This window comes from Barbatula barbatula (assembly GCF_947034865.1).
Source record: "Barbatula barbatula genome assembly, chromosome: 7".
Classification (NCBI taxonomy): domain Eukaryota; kingdom Metazoa; phylum Chordata; class Actinopteri; order Cypriniformes; family Nemacheilidae; genus Barbatula; species Barbatula barbatula.
Genome location: NC_136770.1, coordinates 619,690 through 634,646, shown reverse-complemented (window position 1 = coordinate 634,646; position 14,957 = coordinate 619,690). Strand labels below are relative to the sequence as shown.

Here is a 14,957-nt window from a genome sequence, read left to right as displayed (position 1 = left end):
TGTACGGATCTGTGTGTGTGTGTGTGTGTTGCACAGATCTGTGTGTGTGTGTGTGTGTGTTGCACGGATCTGTGTGTGTGTGTGTGTGTGTGTGCGTGTGTTATACTGATCTGTGTGTGTGTGTGTGTTATACTGATCTGTGTGTGTGTGTGTTATAGACTGATCTGTGTGTGTGTGTGTGTGTGTTATACTGATATTGTGTATATGAGACAGGGTGAAACTGCGCTGTAGCACCTGATTCTTCTCAGCTGTTCTGTTCTCAATTGAAAATCTATTTGTCTGAAGAGACTGTGATGGATGGGAACACACCACCCGCTTCTAACACACACACACACACACACACACACATCATCACATTAAATGTCCTCTTGTCCATGACTGGTATCACAATGCCCTCAGCTATAACACTATCATATCATATAACACTATATCATAACAGAAAAACACAGCAAACCTTTAATCACCCCGTCAAGATATATATTTCATAAATATAATCATAATTCAGAAGCACCCATACACAGACGCTTAATTGCATAAACATTTTCATCATGTTTTCTCTTCTTTGTGTCCATCCATCATTAAATTCAGAGATACACACGTTCACAAAAGAGCTTGCAGTACACGGACAAATATCATGTGCATATCAAACAGCAAAATTACACAAATACTGTTGCAGGATTATACTCACACACCAAAAAAATGTAGAAATGAAGAAAAACTCATATCGTGTAGTTCAAGAGTCAGTAGATGATGTTTCTGACCACATGACAACAGTCTGGAACTGGTCCGAATACCAAAGAATTTCAGCCGTGATAAGACAGTAGATGATGCCAGACAGCAAAATAATGTTCAAGATAAAACACTGTAAACTTCCACATGAAATGGTCTCAAATGGGTTATGTTTATCGGGTCGCTTTGGATATTTGGTACGGGCCGGTCGATTCATGAGAACAAAAAGGCATCATGAGATCAGTTGCTGGTCGGCCAATGTGTTCTTGAAACAAAAATATGAAGGTTTATAGATCATTTATATTCTAATGTATGACATTTATGCATTTAAAATGATCTTTCGGATCCCTGGAAAATGTAGCATAGATGCTCGGTTTGTCCCATATTTCTGTCCAATTGAAGGATAATAAAAATGATAACGTCCCTCCCCCAACACCATCAGCAACCAATGAGCAAGAAGCATAGTTTGTGGCTATGGTTGAACTAATATAACCATAGTTTAACCCAAACATCTCCAACTAACAGATCTGCCATCTGTCACATGACAACAGTGTAGTGTCATACAATCCACCCGTGTAGTGAAACAATACAAATACATGCTTACCAACATCTTGAGTTTAATACTTATCTGTTGACGGGGCGTCTTCACATTGCTGGCATCGGGCAGACAGCTTTATATAAAACTCCACCTTTATTCCATCTGTACACGAGAGCGCCGATGAACATCACATCACTCATTCAGGCGGTTGTGCATTGGTACAGAATAAAAGTCTTGGGTCGCTGGAGGAATGACTGTAAATTTACACCCAAACTCTTCATATCAAATGTACCACGTCAGCATGTTTGTGTATAGACGCCACAGTTGAATACAAAATAAGAAAGTTTGTTGTGCAGTTGATGATGAGTGAAAGGTCTCAGACATGAGCTGATCCGTGCCGTCGGGCTGATGTGCACAGATCAGATGAAGCGCAGCCCTCAGCAGTCATGGCTTTATAAAACGACTCCACAAACATACACACGAACACAATATCCAGACCTCAGGAAAACTGCTGTGTGAGTGTTAGGAAACAACAAACGGAAAGAAACTAACGGTGTTTGGTCAAAGATTAGACTTGTGTTGTTGTGCTTTGTCAAAGTTAAACTGGTCACGATGAATCATCAATAAGCCGGAGCGTGCTGTTGCGTCAGTAGATCGGTTTCTCCGCCGTGATGATGTCGCGGCCCTTGAGCTCTCTGATTGGTTGTTGATCACCTCATCCATGCGCTGCTGTTGCTGGTGATGGACATGACACTGCAGCGCTTCTTCACAATCATGTTGATGTACGCCTTCATGATCTTTGTGATTTCACCCACCTTCAAGCACAAGAAAACACAGCGGCTCATCACGCTACCGATCGGGAATAAAGACACAAAACCATTTCTTCACACTTAATTCTGATGTTTTGGTTCATGCTGGGATCATTAGTTTCTTGGCCCGGGGTTTGCGATCAGTGATGGCGAGTGAGGAAATCAATGTATTTCATTACAGTTACTTTTAAATGGATTGTAATTAAATGACAGTTACATCCGAAAAGTTTATTAGATGACCAAAGTGAAAATGTCATGATGTTAATCAACAAATGAATTCACAAATGGCCGTATTCATTTAGGTTAAGCACAATTATAAAACCCATCTCTGTTTTATTAATGTGATGGTCTGTCGTAGTTTTAATTGAACAACTTTCTGTCTGATGACACAGGAATAGAGAATATAATAGGAATAGTGGTGTATATTCCTCGGTTACCTGAGACGTTTCAAAGAACATCTCCCGTTCATCCACGATGATTTTGTAAGTGCTAGGCTGAGGCGCTCCGAAGAAAACAATGTGTTCGTACTGGAAGGTCTCGAGAGGTTTGGGTTCACCGCGTTTGTACACCGAGACGTTTTCAGCGCTTACGCCCAGCCACAGATCATGAGGAAAACCTCCCTCCTTACACTGCACACAAACACACACACAATCATGATCCTGTAATCTGGGATGTTTTCAACCTCAAAGAACAGATTCTTACCTCCACGTCAAAGAGTGTGGATCCATATCCCGGCCATTCTTTAATGACGGTCATGTACGTAAGCATGGCCTGATGCTGAGGCATTCCCTGCAGACGACTCCATTTCTCCAACACGCTGGCGAGAGTGGCCGACATCTCCTCCTTCACGAACATCTCCAGCATCTGTTCCTCCTCCACACGCTGTTTCTTCAGAGATCCCGTCTTAAAGCTGCGTCTCAAGGTGCCGTCCAGAAAGTTTGCCTTCCGCCTTTCTAAGGTGTAAACTCCGGCCCCGACCAAACAAGCCCCCTGTACTCCGGCCGCTCCGGCTTTAGTGGACTGAAGGATCCGTGTGCGGAGTCGACCCACCGGAAACACGCTGCTCAGACTCCAGGGCGTACGGGCCACATCACCGTGAATGTACTGCAGACGCAGAGCCGATAGGTGCTGAAGAGTGTCCTCACACGCCGGGAAATGACCGTTGATTAAACTCTCATGAGCCTGAAGAGAAATGATGAAACGAATGAGAGAGCGTGAGACAGAGAAGAGATGGAAGATGAATAAAAAAAATTTCACTTTAAGAACATTAACGAACAGTTAATTACAGTTATAACAGATTATCGCAATTAACACATTTTTCATTATATATTCATATATACACTATATGTTTAGCGCAATTAAAATTTAGAGTTACTCCTCTGTTGTTCATGAACTTAAAAATCCTTTCAACTTAAAGCTGTGTGCTGAAATGTTTGAAATTATGTTGGCAGACAAATATATAATTTTGCGTAATAATTTGAATTTTAAAATCATTAAATAGATATACATTTATAAAATCTGTTATTTTTTCATTTCTATTTATTGCAGTTTTAATGAGTTACTATAATTCTAAACAAAACTTTTGTATTTTGATTCATCAATTTACTTTTCCCATCAGTTTAGACAAAAACAGATGCCATCTAGAAACAGTTTGGTCACAAAGAGCTCTTTAATGCAGCGGATCTCAAACTGGGGGTCCCAACATGGATTCAGGGGGACCCACGTTTTTTCTTCCCATTTAATGAAAAAAAGAAACGTATCAGAAATGTTGTGTAATTAAACATCATAAAATAAAACCAACAACCAAAAGAATTGATGTTCCAGCATTGTCAAATTGTATATGATTTTGGTTTATTTGGGGGTCCACAAAGCGATACACCCCATACAAGAAAAGTTTGAGAAGCACTGCTTTAATGGTTAAACAAAATATACAATGGCAGTTCACCTGCTCAAACATGAACGCAAATTCCACTCCTTCTTTCGGCATGCTTTCAACGTCCAGAAAACAATAGAGTTTGAAATAAAGTCTCCAGGGTCCTTCGTCCTCCTCCTCCTCACCGCCCGCCAACCTAAAGACCAAAACACTGCTTTAGTTTACAAACCAACACACATGCAAATGACACGATCAAAAATCAATTCACATCTTTCCTTTTCGACAGCAATGGCTCACACGTGAAACTAATTCAAGTAAATGATTTCCTTTCAAAACACTTTTCAATCTCAATTTCGTTGTACGTAAAACTTGCTATTGAATGGACAACATTGCACCTTTTGTGTTTATATTCATGCAAATTGGATCTGTCACTGAAACATTCAACTGAATTAAATGAAATCAGAATTAAGGGTAAAAAATATATCATTACAGCTGTATTTACCTCTCAAACTTTGCTAGAACATCAGCCACAATCACACGACTCTCTATAGCTCGACTCTCCACCTTATTGTGTTCAAACAGAGAGAACATGTTCCTGCTGTTCTCCATCGCCAGACCACGAATCAGCTTCTCCACCACCTTCACAAATCAAATCTAGTGTTACCTTACGTCACAACATGACAAATATAAAGCGCAGAGATCTGTTAAAAGGGTTTCACCTCTCCAGCTGTTGTGTGTGAGTTGATGGATATCTTGCAGGATCCTCCGCCATGACAGTACACAGTTGTCGACATTTCTTGTCTGACCAGCAGGGCGGCGATCTCGTCCTGAGAGGGCACGTACTCCCGCGCCTTTGTCTTCTTCAGAGACTCACCGATGAAGTGTGCGTACTTCTCTATCTCAGTGCCAGAGTAACGCTCCCTAACCCTACCAGATAATTCACAGATGTTAAAGCCGCTGACCCATAAAAGTGGTAGTATCCGAAATAAGCCCCGCCAACAAGAGGCGCGCTTACCTCTTGAGATGGAAGCGGAGGTAGCGCAGGATGGCACGGCTGGGCAGGAAGGTGCAGCTCATGCAGGTGAGCAGGTGCCAGTGTGCGCGGTTCGCCGGGCTGTTGGGTTGCGGCACGTGATTGGTCTGTTTGATCAGCTGACAGTACACCTCGTCTCTGAGTGGCCGCAGGTCGTGGCATGTCTGCAGGATGCCCTGGATGATGTTCACGGGGTCCGAGACGATCTCCATCTCCTGGAGCGAGTTAAAGATCTTCACCGCTTCGTCCTGCAGGCTCCCGTAGCGCTTCTCCTTTTGCACTGCAGCCAGAAGAGAGAGAGAGAGAGAGAGAGATGACGTTTAGAGACGAATACTGAGATCAGTATTCAAAGAGACTCACGGGGTTCGTTGATCTCTCCGTACGGCAGCGGCAGCAGAGGTGCATGCAGGGGATGCTGGGTATATCTCAGGATGGGGTTCCTGCGGTACATCTGTTCCACGGCCTCAGAGTTCACGCTGTTCTCCTGCACGAGTGTCAAACATCAAGAACCGCTAGAACCAAATCAAACCTGTTCTGTCACGAGCCTGAATCTTCATCTTTACCTTGATGTCTCTTATGAGCTGTTGTGTGGGTGTTTCAATGAGAGGTTTGTTGTCAATGACGCCCTGTATGGTAGACACCCATCGCATCGCCTCATTCAGCGCCTTTGTGTACAGATGATAAGAGTGTTTCCGCCCGTGAACGATGATGTTCCAGTAACCTGCGGTGGAAACACACATCAGTGTCGTATTGTGTTTCATCAAAACTCAAAAGTGATGTTATTCGTTGGCGTTTGTCCGGTCACGCTCACCCGTCTCTTTGAATGTTTTCTCTTCAAGTTGGACAACAGAACACAAGCTGTTCAGAACCAGAGTGCCCATCTTTGATGCGTTGCGTTCAGAAGACTTGAAGTAATCCAGAGAGTTGTTAGTCAAGACAAACCAGCGTTTCTTCAGTTTGAGAGCCGAGCTCTTAGCCCCCGACTTCACCACTTTATGAAGCCAACCTGAAACAAACACACACACGTTTGGATATTTGTGTGGACTTTCAATCCAAACATAATGATTTTGATACTGTACAAGCTCTATATTTGATCTCTTATGCCTGACACAATCCTTGCTTCATAATTAATGAACCAAAAATCTGTTTTAAATTGGCTTTACGCTGTGGCAAGATACTAAAAACTCAAATTAAATGTAAAACCACTTTTAAGCGCAGGAATAGAAAGCAAAGTCAGCCTAACGTTTGATGTCGATAATGCTCATCTAAATCTCAACAAGCTTCCAGGACCAGCTTCCATTCCCACTTCAAAGATGAAACCATGTGTATGAACGATCTGTATTAGAGACTGTATCATCAGACCTCTGAGCAGAAACTCTTGGCCGTCCGTCTTTGAGTCTCCTTTAGGTTTCTGTAAGAGACTGATCCAGTGATGCATCTCCTCCGGCAGATCCGAGTTACAGTGAATCACACGATTGGCTGTGATGATCACAAAGGAATTGGGCCTAATGGAGACAAGACGGGAGTTTGATTTACACCGAAACATTTCATTTGAATGGATACTCAATCTCACCTGTCAGGATTATCTGAAGCACACACTGAGTCGATCAATCCAACATCCAGCGTGCCCTGAGAGACACAGAGAGAGAGAGAACAAAAACTAGATTTACAGCTCTCCGCTTATACACAGAGCGGCGTGAGATGTGTAAGAACACTGACCACCGCGTTCTTCGGGTTTGCCTGTTCATGAGACATCTCCATCAGCTGCTCTGGTGTGGCGGTGGCCACCCGACTCAACATGTTAAACCAACCGCTGGTCGAGCGCGCGAGAGAGAGAGAGAGAGAGAGAGAGACAGGAGTTTAGTGACGGGATGAGAAATCAGATGTGATACTGATAATGTCACAGTACCTGGCGTCCTCCGGTGACTCAGCGAACACCTGATACGTTCTCTCATCTGTCACGATATTCAGAGCGTTCTCCTTCTCATGATTATCAACAATCTCCCTGAAAATACAGCGATAGACCAATTCTTTTTAGTTCCTGTAACTCCATCAATAAGAATGAAAACTCGTAGATGAGAGCAAAGGGAAAGTCTCATCTGTCTCTCAGATATTTCCCCTGAGAAAAAGATTCTGTTCATTTTTATTTATTTAGCGCTTGTTTTCACTATTTTCATCATTGCAAACAGCTTTCATCAAGGGAAGATTAAAGACAGTATATGATATTGAGACACATATTGTTATAAGTTTCTCTCTATCCAATGTACTGATGAAACTTAACTGAAATAAAGGCTATGTTGTACTGTCAGAGACTGTCAATTACTCAATTGAAGTACATTTAGGCATAATATTATTTTAAATATCTTCATGTGTGCTCCGTAGATGCCGGAAGTTCTCTGAACGTGTCTAACGTCATATGGGTGTGTAAAGAAATCACACAAAGTTCATCCCCTTTAAACCAAAGTGCTTTGTGGATTAAACTAAATCAGAAGTCTCCCTGTGAGTGGCAAGGAACCAAAACTCCACTATAGATGTATATGGGAGAGACCAGACTCAGCCGGGAGAGCCAGTTCTCCTCTGCCATATTAAAACAGCACTGCTGCAACTACAGAGAGAACAATTACTGTAAACTGTAAGATTCAATATTTAGCTGGGGTGGAAATGATGGTCAGATCTGTCTCGTCTGCAATCAAAAGTCAATATGATCGAAGATCTCAATATCAACTCAAACATTTCTCATCAAATCCAGATGATCTCACCTCTACAATCTACATTCATTCACACCTCCACACTCTTCAATTACACTCTCATTTGTTTCTCTTATAAGTCATTTGAGGTAAGATGAATTCTTACTTGGCCAAGCGGATGTCGATGGATCCCTTCAGCCTCTCTTCGCTGTCGTTCTCATAATACATGAGTTTGGTGTCACGCAGGACAAACCAGCGCATTTTCCAGTTTCTGCGGGAGAGTGTAGACAAACCTCCCCCCTTCTTATATAGCCAGCCTGACTTCAGCGACTCCTGCTTAGAGCGAAACCACATGAACGTGTCGTCCTTCAGAACACACCAACGCCTGCGCCACGGGATCATCAGACCAGCTGCAGACATCACAACAACATTGTGTGAATTCTGTATTCATGGGAAAAGATATTTGGATTGTTGTGAGTCGGGCTCATGTGTGTTTTCTTACCCTTCATGTAGAGGTAACTGTGGAAATACGGGGGTCCGTTCCCGTTTAAGATGTTGACTTTACCATTGGACAACTCTTCATCTGTGTCCACACCTCCATCGTGATCTTCGTCACTCTCAGCGTACTGACACACACACACACGTTTTTTTGCATTTAAAGAAAAATATAAAACAATGAACAACAACATTTAATGTATATACACACTACGTAAAGTGAAAAAGCATAACAGGACCTCATTAATATGAGCTGATTCTGATCATAATAATAATGAAGTCTCACAGAATCTGAGCTGCGGTTGTAAGACTCTTGGCTTGCGTTGGTGCAGGTGGATTTGCGTGCATGTTCTGCGTCCGTCGCTGTGAGGCTGTTCTGTCCGTCCTCCAGCTCATCCTGATCGTAGTCTGACTCTCCGTCTCCCGGCACGCTGTAGATGGGTTCTTCTGCGTCAGGTAGAGATTCGGCTGCTGTTACCCTGCTGGAGCGATCCACATCCTCTCCCTCCTTCTTTTTCTCATCATCATCATCCGCCTTTTCCGTTTTTGACTCCACAGGCTTTTCTGCATCCTTTTTAATGTCTCCTGGGAGTGGAGGAGGTGGAGGAGGAGGCGGTGGAGGGGGCGGAGGCGGGGCTCCTGGTGGCACATTGGGACCGGACGGAGCCACCGTACCCTCGGCAAAGTCAGGAGGTGGAGGAGGCAGAGAGCCGAGAATCCCCTCGTCTACAGGACCTTCTATAGGTGGAGGAAACCGCTGGAGGGCGATGCACTCCTCCTCCGCGTGGAAGCCCTCGTCTACCTCTTCCTCTGTGGTGGTTGTGGGTCTGGAGGCGGATCGTTTGGGAGAACCGGGGATGACCTCTGGGCCACCGGTGTCTAAGAGGTCATAGAATTCGGTGGCGGCGCGGGAGGCCTTTTTCTTCTGGCGTAAGGTTTCGGCATCACGGCGTAAACGCAGTTCCTGTCTAGAGCTCTCGCACAGCATGGACACGCCGTCTTCTCTTTTCTTCTGCAGACGTTCGATCTCTCGCTCCAAACGCAGGATCTCCTCCATCTGATGACACTCTTCAGAAGAAGAACACGAAGCCTGACAGAGAGGGAGACAATGAGAAGACAAGTGAAAGCTAAATCTTTAAATTATCAAGCTGGAAAAGCACTCAGTGGTATTGTTTGTAGGGCTGGACCAGAATATTCCATTATTCGTTTCTTGGGCTGGCATTCGATTTTCATGTTTGAGATTGAAATATTCTCATTTTTCTGACATCCTCCAGGAAGCGGTTCTTATTTGCAGTTTGGGACCCGTATCCAAAGTTTTTTCTCTTACGGTGACAGCTGAAGCTGAATGAGTCATGCCTGTAATGCGCTTAAATCCGCATCTCTGGCGCGGTCGGCAAACAAGAGGTATTCTGTGTCTGAGCAACTAAACTAAACTATTTGAATGGCTGCAACAGTTTAAAGTGTCTCCTTCATGTTATGCATTTTAATCCGCACTCCAGCAATAAATAAATCAAATATAATTTGCCATTAACAACGAAAAATAACTTTTTAAATGTGAGGTGCGCCGCTGTTCTGTAGTTTATTAAAAGTTGATTAATTTATTACAGAGCAGCATATGTTCAGCTCCCTAACCCTCCGAAGCTTCGAATATTCCGTGTGGATTCCTACCGAAGCTTTGAAGCTTCAAAACTGGTATTGGGACCGGCCCTTATCGTTTGATTTAGACTTCATGAAAAATCAACATTCTTTTAAAAACATTTTACACTTTTTATTGTTTATCTTTCATAATTATGGATGTGAACTTTACCTGAGCTGTTGCTTTCTCTCCATCTTCACTTTTCTTCTCCTGATCTCCGTCTGTCTTCTCCTCCTCTTTTGTTCTCCTCTCCTCCTCTTCCCTCTTCTTCTTCTGCTCTCTGAGTTTGCGACAGCCTCCTCGAGCCACCTGTCCTCGTCTGTGTTTCTGGAGGACCACCGTGGCCGACCGTTGCCGTAGAAACCGTTGGCGATAGAGATGAGCGCGGTAGTTCTTCTGGATTTTCACGATGCTGGTCAGAGCTTTCTTATAGTTCATGCTGGTCAGAGCTTTCTTATAGTTCTTCCTGAAGTGAGAACAAGGAGCACAAGACACAAACAAGTGAGAAAAGTTTGCTTTCCATTTCGGTGGTATTCATTTAATACATGACTTATTCTTCAATTAATGAAAACTTCTTTGGTTCTTATATACATTTTTTTAAATATTTCTGAACATGTTTGTACATGATGCATGATTTATTAAAATGAATGAATCTTCATACTTAGTAACATTAGCCTTGTTTGTGAGGTACTCTGTGCTGCATTTAAATATATATATATATATTAAATATAAATTAAAAGATATAGAAATAATCCATTTTTGTATTTAAAAACTATTTTAAAACTAAGAAATCTAAGAAACAGTGTTCACACACACACACCTTGCGATGTGTCTGAGAATATAGGCTCGTATGATCAGTCCAGCTTTACTCCTCACTTCATCTCTTTGCTTCTCCAGTTTCTGTTCTAAAGGTTCCTTTAGGAACACCTGCAGGTCAAAGGTTATTACAGGTCAGTGCCATTGAACACACACACACACGCTCGAGGATGAAATGAGAGTTGATAGGTGCCTTGGATCAGGTAGACTCACTTTGCTCTTCCCGAGCTGCCAATCCTTCTTAGTCCAGTCATAAATCATCAGCAGATCTGTGCTGTTCTTCTTCTCATCTCCATTGGTCGACATGGCGGCCTTTTCTTTCTCTTTAAGAATGATCTTATACCTGACGCACACAGACATGAGTATAAACCCAAGGGTCTGAAAGAACACACATCACCTGAGAGTGTTTTCACACACACCTGCTGACGAAATCTTTAAACGTGCGGCGCACGGGAAATCCAGCTCTGCGGATCTTCACCGTCTCCAACATCCCAGAATAACGCAACTGATTCAAAACCACGTCTGGATCGAACTTGTTTGGGGTCTGTAGTGGAGAATAAAAGCACCAGTAAAATTATTATAATACTAAAATAATGCCTGAGAGAATCATGATTTATTATTAATTTGAGTGACAGATCAACCAATTTCTTACTTCTCATTATGTTATGATTATCGTAAATTCTTTGACTATACAACTTCATTTTCTTTCTATTTTTATTCTTATTTTAACTGTAAATAAATCTTAATGGAATAATATTCTGCATTCTGATTGGCTGATGTGGCGTCTCTCACCTTCTCCGTGTTGGGTTTGATGCATCGCACGAAGAAGGGGTTGGACACGCTGAGAGTGGCCATTAGAGAATGAAGAGAGTCCTGAGTGACAAGCGACACAACCGATCAAATGAGAAAGAAACAGTACAGCCGCATGTAGAATAAGTTTTGCGCTTTTAATATGACCGTTCTGTTTCTCTTAATCTCACTCTGAACTGAGAGCTGACGGTGGGCTTCTTTCTTGCCGTGCCCATCTTCAGAGTTTCCTCATTGTTCCTGCTGTTCACTTGCTCAAACAGATCATAGATGAAATCCAGTCTACACACACAAACAGAATAACACAAATGGAATGGATATGACTGCATTACAATATCTGCGAGTATGTGTTGTTTTATGCGTCTTACCGACTGTCCTTCAGCATGTTCAGGATATCATCTCGAAATGTGTCTCTGTTCTTCTCTAATATACCCCTCGCGTCATACAAGACCTACAAAGAAACACAGGAGCACATTAAACAACAATAAAACTACATTATAAACACACCTTTTGAGACGTACCTCTCCAGCATAGTGTTTAATGCCAAACTGATGATCTGCCAGTCTGGGTTTCACATAGTACGGATTGGTCTGTGGAAAAACAATCTCACATGATTATACTCCAGATATCATGTGATGAATATGGATGACGAAGATAAAACTCACGGCGTGTCTGCTGTGTAGTTTCTCAAGCAGGGTGAAGTCAGTACCTTTGGGAAATCTGCTTTCTTCATTAATGAGAGCTAACATACCAAGTTTCTGAACAAACACATGAACATGGTAATCCATATAAAGCTGAAAACACATACAATTGTAGAAACCAAACTGTATTTTGGATATATGGCGAAGATTCATAGCTATCACACCCAGATATGTCTGTAAGATGTCTGCTAAAGATCTGGAAAACATCTGCTGTGTGGAGACATCTAAGAAAAGGCATCTTTTACAGACGTCTTCTAGATGTTTATACGACATCTGACAGGAAACTAACATTAAAAATCAAATAGATGTTCCTCGGATAAAGGCGCACATTTTGCTCCAGCCCTCTAGGGGGCGACATTTTAGTTTAATTTAGGCGAGAAAATGTATTTAGTGTCAAGCTGCAAAACATAACGTTTGGCTTTGTATCGCCATCTCTGTTTGAATATTATTTCAAATTTGCATAATAACAAAATGACACAGATCCCGTGAACCGGAAGTTGTCGTTTTAACTTTCGTATTTTTACGCATTTCCGAGTGAAATGGAATTTCCATAGTGGGCGTGTTTTAGTCTTTCTCTGCGATTTGATTGGATATATACAAACAACCGTTGCATTTTTAAATGAAACTGGCAGCAGACTGACAGTTGAAGGGGAGGAGTTAACGGATGCTCCGCCCGAGTTGTCTAACTTACATCATTTAAGATGGATAGTCATTACAAGAAGGTTATGAGGGCACACAAATTATAAAAAGAGAATGATTGATAAACCATTTACAGTAAACGCTGCAACATTTCATGAAAAAACTGGCCTTGTCATTTTTTATTTCACTAGGACTTTAAGTAATCCAGTCGTCAACAACACTAAATGAGCAGTTCTCTTAATAATGAATGTGATAATTTTTTATATGCATTTTATTAATATAGACCTACAGTTGTAAATAATTTAACACAAAATTTAATTTAAAACATTTTGTCCAGAAGCAGCTCCGCCTAAACCAAACCAAACAATCTAAATCAAGGAAGTCAGATTAAATAAATGTGAAGAACCGTGACGGCTGACTGATGTGTTTACCTTCTCTATCAGATCCAGACATTCAGCATTATCCATCCAGTCAATAGCTTCCCAATGAATCCCTTCCCTGTGCGAAAACAATCCATCACATAATCTCCTCTCACAAAACACACAAACTGCTGAAGGGATTTTCAAGGGTCACATATGTAAGAACAGAGCAGAAGTTTACCGGTTGTACTCCAGTTGCTCCAGAGAGAAGATGTGTTTGTTGAAATACTCTTGAAGTTTCTCATTGGCATAGTTTATGTTAAACTGTTCGAAGCGGTTCACCTTCAGAAAGCACACAGACGTGAGTTATATCTCCATAAACATATGAGTGTGCCCGTGTCTGTGTTATGGGTCTGAATGTGACAAATCGCACCTCAAAGTTTTCGAAGCCGAAGATGTCGAGAATCCCGATGGATTTAAAATTGTCTTTGCCTTTTATCTTCTGATTAATTCTCATGATGATCCACGAGAAGCACTGGGAGTACAGCGCCATGGCAACCGAATCCCTGGAAGCTATCGCCTGCCAATCACGATTTAGAATTGATGGGAAGCAGAATGACGTGAAGGCGCATCAAACTAAACTAGCGATAGCGATCTCACCTGTTCGACGGTGAGCGGTGAGCAGATCTCCTCTCCTCTGAGGATCATTGAACGCTGCGTCAGAACCTCAGACAGCTGGAAACAGTCCAGACCCAGAAGATCACTCACATTACTCAGAACTGATGGAAAGACAGAGAGAGAGAAAACACTGACACACATTTGACTGAAGACGTCCGTGTTGCACTGAGAAAATAAAAAAGGTCTCTCACCCTGTTTAGTAGTGATCTGAGCGCCACCTGCTGTCATGAACTCAACATTACCAAGCTGCAGAACTCCAGACAAGAGTTTAAACATGTCTCTGATCTCCTCCTCCGAAAACTCCATCACCTTTAAAGCCTCCTGCAAAGAGAGAGCAATGTTTATTATCAGATATGCACTCATCATTGTTCAATCGTTAGGTTTATTATTGATTATGGTACCATGACGTCATCGTAAAGCTGTTTGTTGTCGAGACTGCGATCCTTCACACATCCAGACTGACTCAGGTAATGAAAGCATTCAGGGGAATCTTCCAGTAAATATGTCTCTATAACACACAGACAGGTGAAATATTTCAATCATAATTGAATGTCTAGGCGTCTGTTGATGCATCTTTTTGTTTATGAGCGCTATGCATTTGTTCACCCTTCTGGCTTTTATTTGCACCGTCCAGCAAAGCGTAAAAGATGTGATAGTTTCTCTCTCCAGGGTTCTGTCTGACCACTCGATTCTGAAACACACATCAGATCCCACATGCTGAGTGGGCGAGAATCTCAGACTCTTTCTACACAAAATAACGCAAACAAAAGCTCAAACGTGTGAAAAGACGACGTCCTGTTCTGTACTAGAGCCATGATTTCACACGGCAGGCTGCACCTTTACCTTTTCAAGCAAATCTGGATTGGCAAAATGAAGGAAATATAGACGTGTGATGTTTATTATATTAGTATAAAAATATATCCAATATAATAACAGAAGTGAATTGTTTACTGTGTATTTCTGCTGAATCATGGGTCGACATCGCCGCCATGTTGAGAAGGGCAACACAAAGAAACGCTTGGGGGGGGGGCTGTGGTTTTTCTGGATTAAAAATGTTGTGCTGATGATCGTGTACATGACTACGTCCCGTAAGCATTTGTAAAGAGTATAAGCACAACAAATCTCAGCATAAACAAAAATCATGTGTTATATCAATG

The 14,957-nt window shown here is 42.2% G+C and overlaps 1 protein-coding gene across 1 annotated transcript in view; it reads right to left on the bottom strand.

Moving 5' to 3' along the window:
* Window positions 1-230: 230 nt before the first annotated feature.
* Window positions 231-14,957, bottom strand: part of myo10l1 (myosin X, like 1) — a gene marked incomplete at its 5' end in the record, with an annotated part of 28,856 nt that continues 14,129 nt past the window's right edge. The window contains 33 exons of the mRNA XM_079461368.1: window positions 231-2,082; window positions 2,514-2,705; window positions 2,779-3,258; window positions 4,022-4,145; window positions 4,452-4,588; window positions 4,669-4,876; window positions 4,965-5,262; window positions 5,343-5,466; window positions 5,546-5,703; window positions 5,794-5,988; window positions 6,345-6,487; window positions 6,556-6,611; window positions 6,702-6,795; window positions 6,892-6,987; window positions 7,836-8,079; window positions 8,172-8,295; window positions 8,451-9,254; window positions 9,972-10,239; window positions 10,621-10,727; window positions 10,830-10,959; window positions 11,036-11,160; window positions 11,409-11,489; window positions 11,597-11,705; window positions 11,792-11,874; window positions 11,945-12,013; window positions 12,089-12,181; window positions 13,195-13,261; window positions 13,364-13,464; window positions 13,556-13,702; window positions 13,783-13,901; window positions 13,992-14,121; window positions 14,202-14,308; window positions 14,407-14,491. Coding sequence (XP_079317494.1) covers window positions 1,978-2,082; window positions 2,514-2,705; window positions 2,779-3,258; window positions 4,022-4,145; window positions 4,452-4,588; window positions 4,669-4,876; window positions 4,965-5,262; window positions 5,343-5,466; window positions 5,546-5,703; window positions 5,794-5,988; window positions 6,345-6,487; window positions 6,556-6,611; window positions 6,702-6,795; window positions 6,892-6,987; window positions 7,836-8,079; window positions 8,172-8,295; window positions 8,451-9,254; window positions 9,972-10,239; window positions 10,621-10,727; window positions 10,830-10,959; window positions 11,036-11,160; window positions 11,409-11,489; window positions 11,597-11,705; window positions 11,792-11,874; window positions 11,945-12,013; window positions 12,089-12,181; window positions 13,195-13,261; window positions 13,364-13,464; window positions 13,556-13,702; window positions 13,783-13,901; window positions 13,992-14,121; window positions 14,202-14,308; window positions 14,407-14,491 — 5,403 coding nt within the window. The 3' untranslated portion in view covers window positions 231-1,977. The remainder of the gene's footprint in view (window positions 2,083-2,513; window positions 2,706-2,778; window positions 3,259-4,021; window positions 4,146-4,451; window positions 4,589-4,668; window positions 4,877-4,964; window positions 5,263-5,342; window positions 5,467-5,545; window positions 5,704-5,793; window positions 5,989-6,344; window positions 6,488-6,555; window positions 6,612-6,701; window positions 6,796-6,891; window positions 6,988-7,835; window positions 8,080-8,171; window positions 8,296-8,450; window positions 9,255-9,971; window positions 10,240-10,620; window positions 10,728-10,829; window positions 10,960-11,035; window positions 11,161-11,408; window positions 11,490-11,596; window positions 11,706-11,791; window positions 11,875-11,944; window positions 12,014-12,088; window positions 12,182-13,194; window positions 13,262-13,363; window positions 13,465-13,555; window positions 13,703-13,782; window positions 13,902-13,991; window positions 14,122-14,201; window positions 14,309-14,406; window positions 14,492-14,957) is intronic.